Raw genomic sequence first — 17,911 nt, forward strand, 5'->3', positions numbered from 1 at the left:
ATAGACCAACAGCTTGCACTAAATGATAAGAGCTTGTGCGTTGCTTGGTTTGACCTTCAAAAGGTTTTAGCTACCCCTTTGTCTAACGTAAGTAATTTTTATTACAAAAGCAAATACTCTACATATAACTTTACAGTTTATGATGTTGGAAGTAATCAGGGTTACTATGTCTGGCATGAGCAGGTGGCTAAAAGAGGTCCAAATGAAATTGCCAGTTGCCTCTGGAAATTTTTGGATCTCAAAGCAAAACATAGTGTTAAAATGATAATATTTTACTCAAACAACTGTGGTTGACAAAATAGTAATCGTTTTGTGTTTTCAATGTTTGCTTTTGCACATTTTCACATTGATATTGTTCATAGATTTCTGGAAAAAGATCACACTCAAAACGAGGCTGACAGTATGCACGCTGTTATCGAAAATGCAAAGAAAAGACAATCGGTTTATATGTGCCAGAACAGTGGGTCACATTAATCAGAATGGCTAAAACTACAAGAAGAGTTTATGATGTTATGGAAATCTCCCAAGATATTTTTTTAACTTTACAGAAAAAATATCAAAATTCTATAATATTTAAATACGAAATCGTTGATGGTTTTAAAAGTTGTGACATAAAATTAAAACGAAAATGCAGAGGACGGCCTTCCACTACCATCAAATTTCCACCGAAACTGTATGATGCACAATTACTAATTAAAGAAAAAAGCTAAAAGGATTAATGTGGCTGTAGTACTAGCAAAATACCCACACTGAACTATGGATTTTATAAAAATCTTAATTCAAAGAGTTATGTACCTCCTTGTTGAGAGCGCAAAAGTTGATTCAGTTGAGAGCGAAGAAGAGTCAAAGAGCGCTGCAAATTAGATCAGTAACTTCTTCAAAATGTAGTATTTTATATAAATAAAAATCAGAAACAAATAATTTTGGTATTTATTACTTTAAAAATATCTCCATCGAAAACTATAGTAACTCATTCAAAACTCACTTATGACCATTTAGGAAGTATCACTTAATGCTATAAAAACATCCCTTTTATAGATTAACGAATTTTGGTAACTCTGTGGATATATTTTTATAATTATCTTAATTACATAAAAAATGAATTACTATAGTCTTCGTAGGACCAGTAGAGAAAAATAAACTATGTAAATTATAATATATGTAGATTCTCACCAAAAGAGTTTTTCCTTCAAACAGCGACGTCAAAGTTTTTCTCTTTGTAAAATTGTGCAACGCAGCAAGCGATTCGATGCCTTCTTCGATATTGGCAATATTTTCAAACACTGCGTTGGTCAGGTTCTCTATAACCACTTCAATATCTTTCATTCTCGTCCTGAATTTGAGGATATCGTCATACCATTCAGACGCATTTACTTCTAGTATTCTATATTTGACCTGAGATCGAATATTACGTGTGATAAATTTTAAGATATAGTTTATTTTATCGGATAGAGTACTGCTGATAATAACTCAAAGAGTGTACAGAATTTTTAATACCATTCAAGTGCATGTCACCACTGTGGACAGACATTAAGATAAAAAGGCCTTCTCTAGTGAATAATAATAATAGTATGTTATAGCACAAATCAATTGCTACACAAAACACAAATTTAATTAAATGAAACTAAGAAACAAAAAAATTTGACAGTTTATAGTAAATATTCAAAATTATTACTTTATCAATATCTGCCAATGCTTCGTTATACATCGTTTCGATTCTCTTGGCCCAGTTGTCAAAATCGACACCTTTGGCTCCACCAAACATCGGTTTAGGGATTTTTTCAGTCTCATCGTACCTGCCGAAGCAAATCATCGTCTCACAGACTTCAATCAAGTCTTTGCATCTTTGAATGAACGAATCGATGTGGTTGAATATCGGGGCTTTGTCCAATTCCCAAGGTTTTTCGCCAAACATATTATGGCTTTTGGCTATCTATGGTACATAAAAAATATAATTACTAATCGTTTATTATTCTAACTTACCACCTAAGTTTTATTATTCTAATTTCTGTGCTCAAAAGTATAGACACATTTGCCATTACAAAAAATATATTTCTAGAGTAACGTAGGATATATTGTGGGTAAAGATATATCTTATTCTCAAGGCACTTGCTACTAAAAAACTCTAGTGAGTTCATTCTTTTAACCTGGAATTTTGGATTTCTTTCTTTTGGTCAATTGAATTATTGAAACCCAATCATCGGGATGATCAAAAATTCAATCATGGTGTTTTCTCTCTTTTTTAATCAACCCAAAATCCTGATCGCGTGTGTTAAAAATATGTCCAGATACGTCTTTATTTATACGTCCATGGTTGAGTCGGGTAAGTGCGTCTTAAGATGGTTTATTAAACATGAAGCTATTTCTTGAACTCCTCGGGATACCACATTTTAAGGCTAGCCATAAATGTGTCCTGTTTCTGTGACTTCATCATGGATGAGCAAATTATAGGTCCACAGTTGTCACTTATAATAAACTACACCTGTACTTGTAGCGTTTTAAATTTGGTGGAATATTTTCGTTTTTCTGTTTGCAAATGAATTTTAAAACGATCAATATATTATGGCATTTTAAGTTGAGATTCTAAATATCAAGTTTTGGTATTCAGCTGTTTTTGTCATTTGTTTACATTCGAGTCCCCTAATATAATATTGCAAGTCAGGTATACGGTTTTTCTAAGAAGTATTAACTGAGAATATTTTTTTTTGTCTTTGTTTACATTAATATTCCCCTATTCTCTGTATGTATTGTGAGGTAAAAAATTTCCAGTTAACCAATTTAAAAGTAAATGATCAATAAGTTTTTTTTGTCGGTTCGTTGCTAAGAACGAGGTCAAAAAAGGGTAGATTGTTTATTTTAAGTTTGTAGGCAAAAACTAGCTGTGAGACGTAAAGGGAAATTTATTTTGCGTTGAAATTTGTAAAATGTAAGGCATCGAAGAGTGAAGCGATAGATCTGAGACAGAAAAGATGTTTGAGTAATTAAGAATCGCGAGTCGACTCAATTTCTTTGTGTTATGTTTTAAGACCGGTTAAGGTGATAATACTCTTTGCAATATGGCAGTTTAAAACAGAGTAATCTCTCTTCAGTGCCGGTGCACTATAAGATTTGTGCACCGGCACTGAAGAAATTTTGTAAAATGAGTATATAGGATGTCTCCGTCGTCAGCTTGATTTCCTCCACCAAGTTCCTGTTTCAATCGTTCCTGCCTAAGTATGGAAATGGTTTTCTTCTGTCCAATTTGAGAGTTTTGTCCTTTGCAGCTCCAATCCCAGAGATAGTAGCAAGTTTTTTTTGAAAGTTAAGTGAAAACAAGTGAAATTAAGGTAACAATTAACATTTTAAATTTTAAAGTAAAGACAGATTTTTTTTTGATAATTATTAATAATTGCTTTCATTAAAATTTAAAAGGATTTGTAATATTTAATAAATTGTAAATTTTATGGTTTAACTTAGCTGTCATTTTAATTGTTTTTTTTTATTTAATGTTAACATATGACAGCTATCTTTATTTTTTCGATATTAATTTGTTTTGTTTGTTTAAAAAAAAAGGTTAATTTCTGTGCGATAACATTTGTAAGTTTTTGTAGTATCTCCAACACCTGGAGTTTGTAAACGAACACATGTAAGTTTTTTTTTATTCTGTATTTGGCAACTATTTATATAGTATATTTTTTATGCCATTTATATGTTTGAGAACTGTTTGTATGAGACAAAAATAAACGTTTTGATTTGTTTCTCTGATCCATTTTTGTTTTTATTTTAGAAAATCTCCTAACCTTTTTGTGTGTTTACTTTTTAGGAAGGAAGAGCTCTTTTCTTCTTTCCTCCAACAAGTTGTAGGATTCTTCGAAGCGGCGTCCTTTCCTTTCAAATAGCTAGAAGTTCTTTTTCTTGTTGTCCCTATTTGCCCAGTTGCTCAGGAGATTTACTTAAGTAACCCCTTTGTTTCATTTTTTTGTGTAGATACCCCAATCCGACCCATTTATTTCAACTTATCCACGACCCCAGCTCTCCAACAACCAACTGAGTGTCGTACGCACTAGTAGCGTTTATTTTGCTTGCCTTATCTTTGCCCCCATAGTTTCTGTCCCCAATTTTCTACCCTATATTCTTACCCTGAAGTAGGCAAAATATATTTCGTTACATACTTAACCCAGAAGTAGAAAGCGTTTTCTAAAAATCAAAGACTAAAACTGATATTTCTTGCTATGATTATTTTGCTTTACTTATATTTTGTTTTTGTTTTCTTTAAGTGCTTCTTCTTTTCTTTGGTGTAATTCCAATTAAACTTTTGCATCCCTTTTACGCTCTACTGAAGTATCAGGTGATTTTATTTCAGTATTAAGACTGTCACACTTTTGACAAGTATCTTTATGTGGTGCATGTAAATGGATATTAAACTTGATGTTAAAAATTTTGCGAAACATAAACAGGGAGAGGGGTTTTCTATGCATTTTTTTTCGTACTCCCGATACATGATCGACATGTTCAAAGTTGGTGAAAGATATTTTCTTTTTATGTTATCTCGTCGGGAGTAATGGAATTCGTATGCCAGGAATAGGTCAATGAAGCCACATAAATACTGCTCGTCTTTACTATTAGCTTTATTATGGAGTGGATGTTTGTCCCTTGCATCTTAAAGAGGTTCCCATGTTCTTGTTTTCGTGCTAAATCTAATGATATTTTTCCATCTGTAATGGAAACTATGTCGTTAAAAAAGTTTTTAGATACCATATGGTCACAACCATTTTCATCCGGTAAAGTATATAGGTACACGAGTTTTATACCTACGTGGATTTTGGTTTTTGGTATGTTCTCTTTTTGTCTTCTACTTTTATTTGCCCTTGAATAAAAGCATTTTCATTGACCAGTTAGGCGAATAGTAATTTTTAAAGATGCTTTGCTTTCATTCATTAAAATTTTTATATGACACTTCATTTTGCACGAACATGGTCCAACTACGAGTTCTTTAACATTTTTATGTTTTCTTTCTTCCGTGACATATTCTTCTCCTTTCTCCATGGCCATCTTCTTGATATACCGTACATGATTCTCAAGACTTCTTTTTCTCTTTCTGGAATATTGGTGCGATTTGCCGTCTGGTTCATCATTGTCTTTATTCTTAGTATTCGACAACTCATTTTTTGAGTTTTTTTTTGGTAGAATTACCATTATTGTCGTCTAGAACAATAAAAAAATGTATTAAAAATAAATTTGCGGTAAAACAGCCTAAGGCACATTTGTTTACAAATGGGTATATTAAGGAAAATCTTGTTGTTTTATATTTAAATATTAATAATATTGTAACTGTCTTACTTAAAGACTCTACATTTGAAGAGCCTGGATTATAATCGTTGTCTAAATCGCTGAAATCGGATCCAAAAGGCTCCGATGCGTCACTGCTCCAGTTCAAACATCCACCATGTTTCTGTTGGTTGTTTTGTTGGGACACCATCCCAACAAAAAATTAGTTTAGGTTGATTTTGCACATGATTTATACATATATTATAAGCACTTACTAAGCCTAATCCAGTTAAACGAAATTTTCGGGGTTTGGCACCTTTGCCTCTGAGCCACATTTCTTTCTAATTTACGCTGTTACTTCCTCTTTTAACTTCTTTCTATTATCTGTATTATGCAATTTATTAACGTTCTATTTTTCCTTTTTCAATATAACTTTTATAAAATACCAATACAAAAACCTGTATTTCAATGTTTTAAATCTAGATGAAATAAATATAATTTTGTTTGGTTTAAGTCCAGTTTTATACAGAAATTGGAACGATGTAACTAAATTGTGATGAGTTTTGTTCTATTTCTCCAAACAATTATAAAAATTGAGTTGTAAATAAATAAATCATCTAAAATCAAAATGTATTGTTACGATAAATTCTGACCCAAAACCGTAAATATATTTATTACTAATATTCTAATTCATTCACGTATTTTCTAGGTAATGCCTACCTGACCCACGATGAATCCCCCTCCGTTATAAAAAAAACAACACTCGAACTTTCTGGAGACGAGCCGATGTAAATATACCAGTTTTAAGAGACCATTTCGCCGCTCTGTCTAGTCGAGAGGGCCATCGACTTTTCTAGTCTAACGGTACTGGGTATATAGCAGGACCTTCTTGGAGAAAACAGTCAGTCAAAAAAGAAGCTCGCAGTCGTGTTTAAATTGTAACGTCCGATAGATAAATTATGTAATTATTAGTCAAATAAATTGTTGTACAGTGGTTTAATAAATTGATATAAATTATCGTGTTTTAGTAAATTAAAATAAAAACAATAAATTAGAATTAATAAAGACATAACAGTATTAACAATTCAAAGCCGCTGTTGGCCACAAAATGAACTACATTCGTCAAGATCAGGAATGGCTTTGAAAAAATTGGAACACTTCAGGACTCGCCTACATGATTTTGATACGTAGTTTACAGAGCGAGTTTACTTCTACTAAAATATTTCCGGTAATTTGGCTGCGCATCAAGTGGGTGTACCGATTGTAGGATTTTCAAAGTCATTAGTAGTTTTACCAATTGTACTTACCAATACGTAAGTTCTGATATAATTTGTTAACGCATCCACTGAGGTTTGAAACATCTTAATGGCCTTTCTAGTTTGTTTTTCTCTGAACAAAATATCTAGATCCATAAATTCTTTACACTGCGATATCAGTTGATTGCTCATTGCACGAAACAATTGAGTAATCTTCTCTTTGGTGTTGTAATATGGACTCTTCAACCTAAAATTGTTAAAATTAGGTACAGCTGGTTCCTAAAAAAACTGATACGAGTCTTTAAGCGTATTTTGTAAAAAATTGAGCAGTGTATTTCGAAAGATACTTAATATTTACATATTGTCACTGTCACTGCCAAATCTTAAAATTTGTCAGATAACTTATTCTGTTCAGCCTCAAAAAATGGCTCCACATGCTAGCAAAGAACTAAAAGCAAGAATGGTAACGAAATTAGAAGTTTTTAATATTAGATGGAGAGAACAAGAAACTTTTGAAAGAAAGCTGGAAGACCAAAAATATCTACCGCTTATGAAGATCGTACGCTTTTGGAGAGATTAAAAGAGAATCCTTTTGAAGATGAGAAAACTGCAAGAATTATGTCACAGTTCCGGGAAGAAAGACAACAGCTTGGCACAGCATTAAAGCATTACGTCTTAGGTACCAAAATGCAGCAAAAAAAAAACAAGCTCTTACACCACAAAAGAAGCAATCAAGACATATTTGTTTTGAACGATCAGCTACAAAATCAAGACTTTTGGGACAGGGTAATATTTACAGATGAGAAGTTTTTTCAATCTTATAAAAAGAGCAAAATTGGGGTGTATAGGCCAGATCATAGATTTAATCCTCTATAGTCTATATGTTCTTAGATAGATATCGAGCAGTTGGTCATTTTAGCGCCAATGTATGGGGATGGATTTTATCTAGAGGAATGGGAATGGTATGGCGTATTGATGGCAGGTTTGTTGGGCAGACTTATCTGAATATTCTAGAAAATATCATGTTTCCCAGTGTAGAACAGTTGTATAAGATAATTGTCCTGTTTGCCACACTGCAAATATAATAAACCAGTGCCTCCAGAATAACAACATCGAAACCTACCATGGCCCAGCTACAGTCCAGATTTAAACCCAATCGAGAATGTGTGGGGGGTTATTATAAAACGGTTGTACCGGCGTAATTTTAGAGTTCAAAATACTGAAGAGCTGTGGCACGGTATACAACAGGTTTGCGAAGAGCTCTCTGAAGAAGACAAATTCATAGTTCTTTTCACGGAGATGGACCGAAGACTACAAGCTAATATCAATGCTGGTGGAAGATATTACAAAACATTAATTTTATTTTTACCTAAATTTAGTATAGTTTTGGTCTTCCAGACCCTCGCTTTCTTTTGAGAGTTTATTGTGCTCTCTATTTTTTATTAATGGGGAGCACAAGATGATAAATGATGAGAATCATTCTCTCTCCTGATGCCAACCAATATGTAGCTTCGCCGTTTTTTAAATTTTAAACTGGTTGTCCTTGGGTCGTGTAATATTAATGTATAATTTTATGTTTATGGCATTCTCAATAGATTGTTGGACAGGCCAAAATTCGACTAAATGCCCCTGAAGATGTTCTAGGAAGCGAAAGTACTTGAAGCAAGATTTAATTAATAAACTGTGCTCGATATCTACCTTTCATTTGATTAAAGTTTATTATATAAATATTTCTTACCAAATAAACCTAATTAAATGGAAAATTTTCGGTAACTTATCGGCAAAATCTTTAGGATTCTTTGTTTTAGCTAATGCGTTGCAAGGTTCCACTAACACATTTAAGTATTCAATGTTTGATTTCGATTCTTCGATACATTTAACGATTTCTTCTTCGAAGGTTTTAAATTGGCGAACGTAAGTTGACTGGACCGACTGTAAAATGTCGCAAATGTGTTGTATACCTTCATCATTCAATTGGTAGTTTAAACCGAGGAGATTCTCGTCTAAAATTAAGAAAAATATTGGTTAAATTAAAAAAATAGACAAGTTGTTGATTGATTTGTATATAAGCGTTTATTTAATATATTTTATTCTGTATTTCATCGGCCTACTGGTTTCCAACAAATAGGTTAGAGATTCTTGGAATAGATCTACTATCTATCTACTATCACATCCGCAAACACACAATTTGTCACGTAACTATGGTAAATGGCATGTAGAGATTTAAACGATGTGCTGCGAAAGTCAATATTTAAAGAACTGTCGAAGCAAGAATATATATATATATATATATATATATATATATATATATATATATATATATATCTATATATATATATATATATATATATATATATATATCTATATATATATATATATATATATATATATATATATATATCTATATATATATATATATATATATATATATATATATATATATATATATATATATATATAATGTTTTTCGATCTCTATGGCTTCCCTGATTATACGTTTGGCCTTATTTTCGATGTTGGCTAGCATTGTTGTTCCATTTAAGTCTACTTTGTGTCGTGCGTTTATGACATGTTGTGCTAGGGATGAAGTTTTCTCTTTTCTTTCGATGGCGTTTCGATGTTCTTCGCGTCTAACCTGTATCCTTCGATTTGTTTGTCCGATGTACGATTTATCGCAGTCTTCACACGGAATCCTGTATACGCCTTGATTTTCCAATGCAACGAAATTTGATAAAAATCCAATTGTCTACAGTTTTTTCGATTTTCCGGCAAAACGGTGCATAATTTTAAGCCACATGTTTAGATTTTTTTAATCAGCAAGTCACCCTTAATCAAAATAGTTCAAATTTCAAAATATACACTTTTAATTTTCTCGAAATTTTCAGAGAATACAGACATCCAAACGGAAATTTTTCTGACGAACTGTTAGATATAGGAAAATTCTGAGCAATGCAGAAGAACGAGCGGCCAATTTTATGTAGGAAATGTCGATCAGCTTGACTCTCGGACCAAAATTGACGCTAACATAGCCGATTAACGAAATTTGATAAAAATCCAATTGTCTACAGTTTTTTCGATTTTCCGGCAAAATGGTACATAATATTTAGCCACGTATAGATTTTTTTAATCAGCAAATCACTCTTAATCGAAATAATTTGAACTTCAAACAAAATATACACTTTTAATTTTCTAGAAATTTTCAGCGAATACATACATCCAAGTGGAAATTTTTCTCACGAACCGTTAGATGTAGGAAAATTCTGAGCATGGCAGAAGAACGAGCGGCCAATTTTATGTAGGAAATGTCCATTGGCTTGACTCTCGGACCAAAATTGACGCCAACATAGCCGATTAACGAAATTTGATAAAAATCCAATTGTCTACAGTTTTTTCGATTTTCCGGCAAAACGGTACATAATATTTAGCCACATGTATAGATTTTTTTAATCAGCAAGTCACCCTTAATCGAAATAATTCAAATTTTAAACAAAATATACACTTTTAATTTTTTCGAAATTTTCAGCGAATACATACATCCAAGTGGAAATTTTTCTCACGAACCGTTAGATGTAGGAAAATTCTGAGTATGGCAGAAGAACGAGCGGCCAATTTTATGTAGGAAATGTCCATTGGCTTGACTCTCGGACCAAAATTGACGCCAACATAGCCGATTAACGAAATTTGATAAAAATCCAATTGTCTACAGTTTTTTCGATTTTCTGGCAAAACGGTACATAATATTTAGCCACATGTATAGATTTTTTTAATCAGCAAGTCAACCTTAATCGAAATAATTCAAATTTTAAACAAAATATACACTTTTAATTTTCTCGAAATTTTCAGAGAATACAGACATCCAAGTGGAAATTTTTCTCACGAACCGTTAGATGTAGGAAAATTCTGAGTATGGCAGAAGAACGAGCGGCCAATTTTATGTAGGAAATGTCGATCAGTTTGACCCTCGGACCAAAATCGATGCCAATACAGCCGAATAACGAAATTTGATAAAAATCCAATTGTCTACAGTTTTTTCGATTTTCCGGCAAAATGGTACATAATATTTAGCCATATGTATAGATTTTTTTAATCAGCAAGTCAACCTTAATCGAAATAATTCAAATTTTAAACAAAATATAAACTTTTAATTTTCTCGAAATTTTCAGAGAATACAGACATCCAAGTGGAAATTTTTCTCACGAACCGTTAGATGTAGGAAAATTCTGAGTATGGCAGAAGAACGAGCGGCCAATTTTATGTAGGAAATGTCGATCAGCTTGACACTCGGACCAAACTCGATGCCAATACAGCCGAATAACGAAATTTGATAAAAATCCAATTGTCTACAGTTTTTTCGATTTTCCGGCAAAATGGTACATAATATTTAGCCATATGTATAGATTTTTTTAATCAGCAAGTCAACCTTAATCGAAATAATTCAAATTTTAAACAAAATATACACTTTTAATTTTCTCGAAATTTTCAGAGAATACAGACATCCAAGTGGAAATTTTTCTCACGAACCGTTAGATGTAGGAAAATTCTGAGTATGGCAGAAGAACGAGCGGCCAATTTTATGTAGGAAATGTCCATTGGCTTGACTCTCGGACCAAAATTGACGCCAACATAGCCGATTAACGAAATTTGATAAAAATCCAATTGTCTACAGTTTTTTCGATTTTCTGGCAAAACGGTACATAATATTTAGCCACATGTATAGATTTTTTTAATCAGCAAGTCAACCTTAATCGAAATAATTCAAATTTTAAACAAAATATACACTTTTAATTTTCTCGAAATTTTCAGAGAATACAGACATCCAAGTGGAAATTTTTCTCACGAACCGTTAGATGTAGGAAAATTCTGAGTATGGCAGAAGAACGAGCGGCCAATTTTATGTAGGAAATGTCGATCAGTTTGACCCTCGGACCAAAATCGATGCCAATACAGCCGAATAACGAAATTTGATAAAAATCCAATTGTCTACAGTTTTTTCGATTTTCCGGCAAAATGGTACATAATATTTAGCCATATGTATAGATTTTTTTAATCAGCAAGTCAACCTTAATCGAAATAATTCAAATTTTAAACAAAATATACACTTTTAATTTTCTCGAAATTTTCAGAGAATACAGACATCCAAGTGGAAATTTTTCTAACGAACCGTTAGTTGTAGGAAAAATCTGAGTATGGCAGAAGAACGAGCGGCCAATTTTATGTAGGAAATGTCGATCAGCTTGACACTCGGACCAAACTCGATGCCAATACAGCCGAATAACGAAATTTGATAAAAATCCAATTGTCTACAGTTTTTTCGATTTTCCGGCAAAATGGTACATAATATTTAGCCACATGTAAAGATTTTTTTAATCAGCAAGTCAACCTTAATCGAAATAATTCAAATTTTAAACAAAATATACACTTTTAATTTTCTCGAAATTTTCAGAGAATACAGACATCCAAGTGGAAATTTTTCTAACGAACCGTTAGTTGTAGGAAAAATCTGAGTATGGCAGAAGAACGAGCGGCCAATTTTATGTAGGAAATGTCGATCAGCTTGACCCTCGGACCAAACTCGATGCCAATACAGCCGAATAACGAAATTTGATAAAAATCCAATTGTCTACAGTTTTTTCGATTTTCCGGCAAAATGGTACATAATATTTAGCCACATGTAAAGATTTTTTTAATCAGCAAGTCAACCTTAATCGAAATAATTCAAATTTTAAACAAAATATACACTTTTAATTTTCTCGAAATTTTCAGAGAATACAGACATCCAAGTGGAAATTTTTCTCACGAACCGTTAGATGTAGGAAAATTCTGAGTATGGCAGAAGAACGAGCGGCCAATTTTATGTAGGAAATGTCGATCAGCTTGATCTTCGGACCAAAATTGATGCCAATACAGCCGAATAACGAAATTTGATAAAAATCCAAGGGTACCCCCTTGGAAAATTTTTTTCCAAATTTTACAAAAAAAAAAATTTGTTTAATGTTTTGGTACATGCACTTGGTCCAGCTTATTGCAAACATGTGTTTTTTTCTGATCCCTCAACCCCAGTTTGCCGGAAAAGAGGAAAAATCGAATAAAAAAATCTACGGTTTTTTGGATTTTCCGGCAAAACGGTGCATAATTTTTAGCCACATGTTTAGATTTTTTTAATCAACAAGTCACTCTTAATCGAAGTAATTCAAATTTCAAACAAAATATACACTTTTAATTTTTTCGAAATTTTCAGCGAATACATACTTCCAAGTGGAAATTTTTCTCACGAACCGTTAGATGTAGGAAAATTCTGAGTATGGCAGAAGAACGAGCGGCCAATGTTATGTAGGAAATGTGCATTCGCTTGACTCTCGGACCAAAATTGACGCCAACATAGCCGATTAACGAAATTTGATAAAAATTCAATGATTACGGTTTTTTCGATTTTCCGGCAAAACGGTGTATAATTTTTAGCCACATGTTTAGACTTTTTTAATCAGCAAGTCACCCTTAATCGAAATAATTCAAATTTCAAACAAAATATACACTTTTAATTTTTTCGAAATTTTCAGCGAATACATACTTCCAAGTGGAAATTTTTTTACGAACCGTTAGATGTACGAAAATTCTGAGTATGGCAGAAGAACGAGAGGCCAATTTTATGTAGGAAATGTCGATCAGCTTGACTCCTGGACTAAAATTGATGCCAATATAGCCGAATAACGAAATTTGATAAAAATCCAAGGGTACCCCCTTGGAAAAATTTTTTCCAAATTTTACAAAAAAAAAATTTTGTTTAATGTTTTGGTACATGCACTTGGTCCAGCTTATTCCAAACAATTGTTTTTTTCTGATCCCTCAACCCCAGTTTGCCGGAAAAGAGGAAAAATCGAATTAAAATATCTACAGTTTTTTGGATTTTCCGGTTCAACGGTGCATAATTTTTAGCCACATGTTTAAATTTTTTTAATCAGCAAGTCACCCTTAATCGAAATAATTCAAATTTCAAACAAAATATACACTTTTAATTTTTTCGAAATTTTCAGCTAATACATACTTCCAAGTGGAAATTTTTCTCACGAACCGTTAGATGTACAAAAATTCTGAGTATGGCAGAAGAACGAGAGGCCAATTTTATGTAGGAAATGTCCATTGGCTTGACTCTCGGACCAAAATTGACGCCAACATAGCCGATTAACGAAATTTGATAAAAATCCAATTGTCTACAGTTTTTTCGATTTTTCGGCAAAATGGTACATAATATTTAGCCACATATATAGATTTTTTTAATCAGCAAGTCACCCTTAATCGAGATAATTCAAATTTCAAACAAAATATACACTTTTAATTTTCTCGAAATTTTCAGAGAATTACAGACATCCAAGTGAAAATTTTTCTCACGAACCGTTAGATGTAGGAAAATTATGAGTATGGCAGAAGAACGAGCGGCCAATTTTATGTAGGAAATGTCGATCAGCTTGACCCCCGGACCAAAATCGATGCCAATACAGCCGAATAACGAAATTTGATAAAAATCCAAGGGTACCCCCTTGGAAAAAATTTTTCCAAATTTTACAAAAAAAAAATTTTGTTTAATGTTTTGGTACATGCACTTGGTCCAGCTTATTCCAAACAAGTGTTTTTTTCTGATCCCTCAACCCCAGTTTGCCGGAAAAGAGGAAAAATCGAATTAAAATATCTACAGTTTTTTGGATTTTCCGGTTCAACGGTGCATAATTTTTAGCCACATGTTTAGATTTTTTAAATCAGCAAGTCACTCCTAATCGAAGTAATTCAAATTTCAAACAAAATATACACTTTTAATTTTTTCGAAATTTTCAGAGAATACAGACATCCAAGTTGAAATTTTTCTCACGAACCGTTAGATGTAGGAAAATTCTGAGTATGGCAGAAGAATGAGCGGCCAATTTTATGTAGGAAATGTTCATTCGCTTGACTCTCGGACCAAAATTGACGCCAACATAGCCGATTAACGAAATTTGATAAAAATCCAATTGTCTACAGTTTTTTCGATTTTCCGGCAAAATAGTACATAATATTTAGCCACATGTATAGATTTTTTTAATCAGCAAGTCACCCTTAATCGAAATAATTCAAATTTCAAACAAAATATACACTTTTAATTTTCTCGAAATTTTCAGAGAATACAGACATCCAAGTGGAAATTTTTCTCACGAACCGTTAGATGTAGGAAAATTCTGAGTACGGCAGAAGAACAAGCGGCCAATTTTATGTAGAAAATGTCCATTTGCTTGACTCTCGGACCAAAATTGACGCCAACATAGCCGATTAACGAAATTTGATAAAAATTCAATGATCTACTGTTTTTTCGATTTTCCGGCAAAACGGTGCATAATTTTTAGCCACATGTTAAAATTTTTTTAATCAACAAGTCACTCTTAATGGAAGTAGTTCAAATTTCAAACAAAATATACACTTTTAATTTTCTCGAAATTTTCAGCGAATACATACTTCCAAGTGGAAATTTTTCTCACGAACTGTTAGATGTAGAAAAATTCTAAGTAGGCAGAAGAACGAGCTGCCAATTTTATGTAGGAAATGTCGATCAGCTTGACTCCCGGACTAAAATTGATGCCAATATAGCCGAATAACGAAATTTGATAAAAATCCAAGGGTACCCCCTTGGAAAAATTTTTCCAAATTTTACAAAAAAAAAATTTTGTTTAATGTTTTGGTACATGCACTAGGTCCAGCTTATTCCAAACATGTGTTTTTTTCTGATCCCCTAACCCCAGTTTGCCGGAAAAGAGGAAAAATCGAATTTAAAATTCTACAGTTTTTTGGATTTTCCGGCTCAACGGTGCATAATTTTCAGCCACATGTTTAGATTTTTTTAATCAGCAAGTCACTCCTAATCGAAGTAATTCGAATGTCAAACAAAATATACACTTTTAATTTTCTCGAAATTTTCAGCGAATACATACTTCCAAGTGGAAATTTTTCTCACGAATCGTTAGATGTAGGAAAATTCTGAGTATGGCAGAAGGATGAGCGGCCAATTTTATGTAGGAAATGTCCATTCGCTTGACTCTCGGACCAAAATTGACGCTAACATAGCCGATTAACGAAATTTGATAAAAATTCAATGGTCTACAGTTTTTTCAATTTTCCGGCAAAATGGTGCATAATTTTTAGCCACATGTTTAGATTTTTTTAATCAGCAAGTCACTCTTAATCGAAATAATTTGAATTTCAAACAAAATATACACTTTTAATTTTCTCGAAATTTTCAGCGAATACATACATCCAAGTGGAAATTTTTCTCACGAACCGTTAGATGTACGAAAATTCTGAACACGGCAGAAGAACAAGCGGCCAATTTTATGTAGGAAATGTCCATTCGCTTGACTCTCGGACCAAAATTGACGCCAATATAGCCGAATAACGAAATTTGATAAAAATCCAAGGGTACCCCCTTGGAAAAATTTTTTCCAAATTTTACAAAAAAAAAAATTTGTTTAATGTTTTGGTACATGCACTTGGTCCAGCTTATTTAAAACATGTGTTTTTTTCTGATCCCTCAACCCCAGTTTGCCGGAAAAGAGGAAAAATCGAATTAAAAAATCTACAGTTTTTTGGATTTTCCGGCAAAACAGTGCATAATTTTTAGCCACGTGTTTAGATTTTTTTATTCAGCGAGTCACCCTTAATCGAAATGATTCAAATTTCAAACAAAATATACACTTTTAATTTTCTCGAAATTTTCAGAGAATACAGACATCCAAGTGGAAATTTTTCTCACGAACCGTTAGATGTAGGAAAATTCTGAGTATGGTAGAAGAACGAGCGGCCAATTTTATGTAGAAAATGTCGATCAGCTTGACTCTCGGACCAAAATTGATGCCAATATAGCCGAATAACGAAATTTGATAAAAATCCAAGGGTACCCCCTTGAAAAAATTTCAAAATGTTTCCCTTGTGGAAATGCGATATTGGGCTCTGCATTGAATGCTTTGTCATAGTGATACTATATGGTCACAGTTTGTAATGCCATATATTCGATAAATAATTAAAATTTAATAGATTTTTGAAGGTATACTTCTATACGCCCGATCGGCATTGGGAATTTGCATGATAGTGAATCTGTGAAACCCATCGAGCAAAAAGACAAAAGAGGGAATCTAATCGTTATGAAAAGGCGACCAAAAAAGTGGCCTCTGATGGCGGACATATCCGGAAATGCGAATGCGCCAAATTTAAATTTCATGACACTTCACAATAATCATACAGTGGTGTAGGGGTTCTAATCTATCTATTTATTTGTTATATTACATAATATTAATATTACATAATATTAATACATAATACACTTAAAATACTTTTTTTAACACTAGAACACAATAAGGTTTTAATTAAATAATAACAATAATAGTCTAAAATGTGAAACAATTGTTAAAAAACTTCAATAGAAAATACAAATAATCTTTCATGTGACAGTTGGGACAAACAATAACATCAGCAATAACATAACCCAACTAAATTTGATTTCTTAAACCAGGAAAGAGTCTCTCTTTCCTTGTTTAATGTGGCCTCTCAAGATGGCACTTCCTGTCTAACAATATTTTTGCCCCCACTACCTTTACATTCCCTCTTTTGTCTTTTTGCTCGATGGTGAAACCATTACATATGTAAGATAATGAGTAAGAGAGATAGACAGAAGATATATTTTCTCTCTCTTCCTCTCTCGAGAATAAAAATGTTCCTTTTGTATATATATTTAATATTATATATATTATATATACGTATATAATATAATATTTATTAATATTATTATTTATGTGATATGTTTTGTATTATTTAAAATTAAACGTTTATAATTATTTTAGGCTTTTGTATTTCAAAATAGTCACTGTTTTACCGAGAACTGTTAATTTTAAAATCCGTTAGTGTCATGTCTAATCGGCAAATCCTTTACGTGTTTGGTTCATACGCTGGTGGTTGTGAGCTCGAATCCCAATTATGAATTTCCTTTTTTATTTTTGAAATATTAAAAACCTTACGTTAATCTTATTAAATATATGTAATATACGCAAAAAACAAATTTTAAAATAAAATAAAAATTTACAACATAATCCGAGTTGTTGGTTTTTTATTTTTATCTTCGTAAAGTAAGTTTATGTATATTGGCAGTTAAATACTTATGAATATTACATTTTAATTTATATTGTATTATTATATTGAATTATGTTGCAGTATATTTATTGTATTGTAATTTTTATATTAATAACAAAATAAACAATGAATTTTACTGCAGAGTATGTGTATATAAATATAAATTTTCATTAATATAAATTATTAATATAATACGAAAATATATATTTTCATTAAAATGTTGATACAATTCTTCATTTACTATACTCCTATTACAGGTCAAATGTTTAT

At 32.1% G+C, this 17,911-nt stretch overlaps 1 protein-coding gene across 2 annotated transcripts in view; it reads right to left on the bottom strand.

Moving 5' to 3' along the window:
- The window catches only part of kl-2 (dynein heavy chain 2, axonemal kl-2), a 105,748-nt gene that overhangs the window by 85,608 nt on the left and 2,229 nt on the right, over positions 1 to 17,911 (bottom strand). For both annotated transcript variants that reach the window (XM_072522064.1, XM_072522063.1), the window contains exons 3-6: positions 8,242 to 8,506; positions 6,555 to 6,750; positions 1,676 to 1,933; positions 1,174 to 1,395 (exon numbers count right to left, since the gene is read on the bottom strand). In XM_072522064.1, coding sequence (XP_072378165.1) covers positions 1,174 to 1,395; positions 1,676 to 1,933; positions 6,555 to 6,750; positions 8,242 to 8,506 — 941 coding nt within the window. The remainder of the gene's footprint in view (positions 1 to 1,173; positions 1,396 to 1,675; positions 1,934 to 6,554; positions 6,751 to 8,241; positions 8,507 to 17,911) is intronic.

This window comes from Diabrotica undecimpunctata, chromosome 2, assembly GCF_040954645.1.
Source record: "Diabrotica undecimpunctata isolate CICGRU chromosome 2, icDiaUnde3, whole genome shotgun sequence".
NCBI classification, from domain to species: domain Eukaryota; kingdom Metazoa; phylum Arthropoda; class Insecta; order Coleoptera; family Chrysomelidae; genus Diabrotica; species Diabrotica undecimpunctata.